The sequence below is a fragment of the Dipodomys ordii genome, unplaced genomic scaffold (genome assembly GCF_000151885.1).
Source record: "Dipodomys ordii isolate 6190 unplaced genomic scaffold, Dord_2.0 Scaffold19, whole genome shotgun sequence".
Lineage (NCBI taxonomy): Eukaryota > Metazoa > Chordata > Mammalia > Rodentia > Heteromyidae > Dipodomys > Dipodomys ordii.
In genome coordinates, this window is record NW_012267235.1 from 15,672,219 (window position 1) to 15,678,434 (window position 6,216).

Below are 6,216 nucleotides of genomic sequence, written 5' to 3' on the forward strand. Positions count from 1 at the left end.
GAAATTCTTTTCTTCTCTTTCTTTTTTTGTTATTTCTCACCTCTGGTTTTTCTCTGAGTGTTCGTCTTTTTGTTGTTGTCGGTCTCTTGGGGAGATTAAGCGTTGGAACTCGAACTCTCTTTTTGGTTGGAGAGAGCTGTGGCGTTTCCCTACTGCCCCGTCGCCATCTTGGTCCCCCCTCCTCTATTAACTTTTGATTGATCTTACCAGGTTGAATAGAGGCAAAAAGAATGCTGCAGAGTATTCTGTAATCTCAGTCTCCTATACTGCATTTTATGCCCATAATATTTGGGCCCAAACACAGGGATTTGCGTTTGTTGCTGTTAAACACTACATTGTTCAGAGATCTGTAATGGGGTGGAAATAAGAATACTCATCATGAAACTTAAGTGGGATATTTCCATATTTCATGGTACACAGGCATAAAGAAAAGGGCAAGAAAATGAAAGAAACAGAAGAGAAAAAGGCCTACTTGGAAAGGAAGGTAAAAGATACTGGAATATTTAATGGTGGGGGAATCTGTGAGTGTGTATACATTAGCAACAGGACAGAAGCCATGATTAGGGAGGAACTGAGATCAAGGATAAGGGTACAGTTCCTTTTTGAAGAAGGTCTTTTTAACTGTATTTTTTTTTGTCTTTTCTTTTTTGGTACTGGGGATCGAACCCAGGACGTTGTGCTTGCTAGGCAAGCGCTTTGCCACTGAGCTACATCCCAGCCCTTGAGGAAGGTCTTGTAGGATGGGTAAGGGAGGTAATGACACAAGTTGTCGATTAGAAAGGAAAGAGGAGCATGTCATTGCTGATAGCTCTTTAGTGAACTCTGTTCACATGTTCTTTATCCACTTGACACCATGTGAGTTTTATCATGTTGCTCCGTCTTTCAAATCAAGAAGCTGAGACTTACACATGGAAACAAACTTGTGTAAGTTCACACAATTGCATGGAGACAGAGACTCAAACCAAATTCCAGGAAATAATAAGTTGCCCAAATGGCCTAACATGGACAGAGAACCTGGTTAGGCAGGTTAAGGTTGGAGAAGAAGGGGGAAAAAAACAACTAAGGCTATGAAGCCCATAAACCAAGTTAGCCCTCATGTACAATGAATGTTGAAGAGATAAAGTCTAAACAAACCCTAGGTGCTGTACTTGTTACAGTACCTAGTTTAAGGTAATATTTTCTAATTCTTGCTTTGTATTTGATAGTTTGTAGCCATTGGATTTCTTTTTAGTGCCAGTTCTGGTACTTGAACTCAGGGCCTAAACATTTTTGCTCAATGCTAGCATTCTGCCACTTGAGCCATTCCACTTTTGGTTTTTTGGTGGTTAACTGGAGATGAGTTTCACAGAGTTTTCTGCCCGGGCTGGCTTCAAACCATGATCCTCAGATCTCAGCCTCCAAATAGCTAGGATTATAGGAATGAGTCACTAGCACTAGATGCTTGCTTCTGAAATTACTTGGAAAGGTATAAGAATTACTTTTTACCTTCCAAAAGATGGGGATGATAAAATTATATATACATGTATGTTTGCACATATATATGTGCCTACACAGCAAATAAATTAATTCAGTATACTGAATTTGTTCTTTGATATGTATGGATTCCTCTCTCTGTAACCACAACAATACATAGAAAAAACAAATATTTTCTTTCATCTCTTATAATGTAGGCCTTTGCCCAGTTCGATGCTGAGGGTGATGGGACAGTTGATGCTGAGAACATGTTGGAAGCCCTCAAAAATTCCAGTGGAGCCAATCTTCAGGGGGAGCTGAGCCATGTCATAAGACAACTACAAGCCTGCTCTCTGGTTCCAGGTAAGGCTCTCATGTGAACACTGAACATTGAAGGTGCTCCCTTAGGATGTGGGGAAAAGAAACCCCTCATTCACTGCTGGTGGAAATGTAAGCTGCAACCGCTATGGAAATCAATATGCAAGTTCATCAAAAAATTAAAAGTAGACATGCATAATAACTCCACCATGCCATTCCTGGGTATGTGCCTGAAGCAATATAAATTAATATGCAAGAAAAATACATACCCACATTATTGCATCTCTGTTCACAATGGCTAAGCTATAGAATTGGCCTAGGTGTCCCAAAACAATGAATGATAAAAAAAATATGATTCATTCTCTTTCATCATGGAGGATATTACTCAACCATAAAGAGAAATAAAATTTTGTCATTTGCAGGAAAGTAGAACTGAAAAACATCATATTGAGCAAGATAAGCCAAGCTGAAAAAGCCAAGTATATCACTCATTTCTGGAGTCTAGAGCTAAAATGATGATGATAACAATAATAGAATGTGAATATAAAAGGGAAACTGCTTAGAGAGCAAGAATCGGTGTGAAAGGCATGGGGGAAAAGAAAGGATACTGAGGAGTGAAGAATATTGAAGTAGCTGGGCACTGGTAGCTCCCGCCTGTAATCCTAGCTCCTGAGGAGGCTGAGATCTGAGGATTGTGGTTCAAAGCCAGCCCAGGCAGGAAAGTCCCTGAGATTCTTATCTCCAATAAACCACTAGAAAACTGGAAGTGGCACTGTGGCTCAAGCGGTAGAGCTCTCACCTTGAGCTGAAGAGTGCAAGGACAGTGCCCAAGCCCAGAGTTCAAGCCCCACGACCGACCAAAAAAAATAAGAATATTGAAGCATATTTTATATATATATATATATATATGTATATGTATATAGATGTACGTATTTATATGTGAAAGCATCATGATGAAAGTACTAAGCTTTGTGAAAGAAGGGAGAGCATAGAGCTAGGCACCAGCAGCTCACACCTGTAATACTAGCTATCTGGAGGCTAATATATGGAGGTTTGTGATTTAAAGCCAGTCTAAATGGAAAAAAGTCTCTATCTCCAATTAACCAACAGAGTCCTATTGAAGGTGTGGCTTAAGTAGTAGAGTGCCAGCCTTGAGCAAGCAAGCCAAGTGAATTCAAGTCTCAATAATTGGGTGGAGATGGGGAATGAACTTGCTCAGAGTATACTGTACACATCCATAGAATTATCACAAAGAAAACTCCCTTGTATTATTAATGTATGCCAATTCAAAATTTAAATTAACAATAACTTTGTTCTACTGTGGATTGAAATTAGGTTAGCTTGTATCACCATAAAGTAATAACCTCCCCCACCTTCCAGCCTTCATTGGGCATATGATCTAAACTAACATTCCATGTGGTTATCTCTTTTGTTCCTTACTATAGTGAATGCTTGGCAGTGCAGTGATGCCATGTTTATGTCTTTTTGTCAGAAAGTTGCCTTCCTTAATGGATCTCCATATATCTACTCTAGTCAGAAGCTATCTCTGGCCCCTATTGTATGTTCTCTTAAGTGTCTTTCTTCCCCTCCACCCCTGCCCCCAACATTTTACCAGTATGGTTAATCAATGAACTGTGTGCTAAATGGTTGTCTTTACTTCTGGACTGTGGGTTCCAGGAGGTAGGGACTTTCTTATTTCTGCTGTGTCTTCACATTTGACATATTTTTATCTTTTTGTCATGTAAGCATTTTATTTTTTTTCTTAAGAAAGCTATTACTATAAAATTTACATAAGAATAAAAAAGCCATCCATGAGGAACTGTAAACAGAGAGGCAGGCTCCAGAGAAGTAACCTGGAAAGAAGGACCTGGAATGGTGGAAGGATTCAAGTGGGAATGTCAGGGCCTAGTCCCTGTCCTACCTATTTCTTGTTGACACTTTGGTTTGTCCCTAATAGCATATCATTTGGTGGCACATATCTTTTATCCTAGCTACACAAGAGACCATGGGTAGGAGTATTGAAATCTGACACCATCCCTAGGCCAAAAACAAGCTCCTACCTGAAGAATAAATAAAGTGAAAAAGAATTAGGGGTGTGGCTCAAGTAGTAGGGAGACTACCTACCAAGCATGAGGCTCTAAGTTCAAATTGTTCTGCCCTCTCCCCTCCATTAAAGAAAAATACACCTCTAGTACCCTATTTAGACTAATGTGGGCTGCCTTATAAGACTATGGCTCAAGAAAAACAAACAGTTGGTTAGGGATTTAACTCACAAGGCCCTGAACTCAACCCTCAGCTCTGCCAAAATGAAAAAGATGACGAAGAAAAAAACAACAGCAGCAACAACAAAAAAACCTTCTGGTTAGTTTTTAAGTCCTTTAAGTTTTTAAAGTTTGGACAAAACATGGTTCTGAATGTTTCAGAGTTCTGTTCAATTGAAATGAATTATTGAATTGACATTGTTACTGACTCATTTCTTTGAAACTTATTTAGTTTTTATTTGAAGACGAGCACTTGCCTAACATAGAAGGCTCAGGACTTAATCTTTATCACTGAAATAAAACAGCTTATTTAGTTTTTTTTTTAACAGATTAAAGATAAAAATACAAAATAACAACAACAATTAATGACTGCTTTCAAACAAGCCTATTAAGATGGACCATCAGATAGAGAATGTGGAAACTGTTGTGATGGCTTTTCCAAAAACTTTGCCAATATGTATTTTGTCTCTTTAGGTTTCATAGACATATTTTCAGAGTCAAAGGAGGGTCTTGGTGTTCACTCATCAATGATACTGCGCTTCCTGCATCGCAATCGAATCTCTAGCATGGTAATTCCCTATCCAATGTTGGACCACTGCAATAACATGTGTACCATGCGGTCCTCAGTCCTGAAGGAGTCTCTGGATCAACTAGTACAAAAGGAGAAGGGTATGTTTTTTTCTAAATCTAGTGTTTAATAATAGGGTGATCTACTTCTTGCCCTTATTTCTGAAAATATAAATATAACTAGTTTACAGTCTGTCCTTCCTTCTTTTCCTTCCTATATGAGGCAGCTAGTTTTAGTTTCTCATCATTCAGTTCTTTACTCAGATGTGACTTCAAGGAATGCCTTTCCTATGTACTCTACCTTATTAATGCCTTCTCCCTCCATTCCCTCACTCCCTACTGGCGACTATTACCTTTACACGTTTAATATCTGAAGTCATAGCATTATTTCTTTACTTGTATTTTATTTATATTGTTTGCATTCTTACCCTTAGCACCTGGGAATAGGTTTATCACATACTATTTTTTGAATAAATGAGGAATGCCACTACAGATTCACTTAATTTTGGTAACAGAAATCGATGCTATGTGGAACATAATAGAGTCCCAAATTAGATTCAAGTACACATGGAATTATAGAACCAGAGAAAGCATAGAAAGGTGAATTGTCAAGAAATTGGGTTGGAGAAAAATAAGACTAGATTCTTATTCTATTCCAGCCACTAAAATTTTATAGATCAAAAGTTCAACTACAAAGGAAAAGATAAGGATACTAAAAGAAGCCAGGAGCTGGTGCCTCACATCTATAATCCTAGCTACTCAGGAGACTGAAATCTGAAAATTGTGGTTCAAAGCCAACCCAGGCAGCAAAGTCTGTGAGACTCTTTAGCTCTAAACACCAGAAAACCAGAAGTAATGCTGTGGCTTAAAGTAGTAGAGTCCTAGCCTTGAGGAAGAGAGTTCAGGGACAGTGCCCAGGCCCAGAATTCAAGTCCTATGAACTGATAAAAAAAAAAAAGAATACTAAAAGGAAATAATTACATTTTAGAGACTTAACTGCATGGTTCAAATGGTAGAGTGCTTGTCTAGTAGGTACATGGTCCTTAATTCACTCTCCTAGTATCACTAAAAAAAAACTACATCAAAAAAAAGAAAAGAAAATAGAATCTTAAACTTCTGTTTCCTGCAAAGAAAAAAAAAGGCAGAAAGTACTTCCTTCTCTTTTTCTATTTCTTTCTTCTTCAACTCTTGTCATACTAAAATCAATTCTCGCTGAAAAAAAAATTTTTTTTTTGGTTGGTCATAGGGCTTGAACTCTGGACCTGGGCACTGTCCCTCAGCTCTTCAGCTCAAGGCTAGTGCTCTACCACTTGAGCCACAGCGCCACTTCCAGTTTTCTGGTGGTTAATTGGAGATGCGTCTCATGGCCTTTCCTGCCTGGGCTGGCTTTGAATCGCAATCCTCAGATCTCAGCCTCTTGAGTAGTTAGGATTACAAGCATGAGTCACCAGCACCTGGCTTCTTGCTGAAATTTTTTTTGGGGGGTCCAGTTGTGGGGCCTGAACTCTGGGCCTGGGCGCTCTCCCTCAGCTCTTTAGCTCAAGTCTAGCGCTCTACCACTTGAGCCACAGCACCACTTCCGGCTTTTTTCTTTTTGCTTATGTGGTGCTGAGGAATC

At 39.0% G+C, this 6,216-nt stretch overlaps 1 protein-coding gene across 1 annotated transcript in view; it reads left to right on the plus strand.

Annotated features, from left to right (window-relative positions):
- Positions 1–6,216, plus strand: part of Zzef1 (zinc finger, ZZ-type with EF-hand domain 1) — a gene marked incomplete at its 5' end in the record, with an annotated part of 158,010 nt that overhangs the window by 20,729 nt on the left and 131,065 nt on the right. The window contains 2 exon segments of the mRNA XM_013013155.1: positions 1,671–1,815; positions 4,506–4,700. Coding sequence (XP_012868609.1) covers positions 1,671–1,815; positions 4,506–4,700 — 340 coding nt within the window.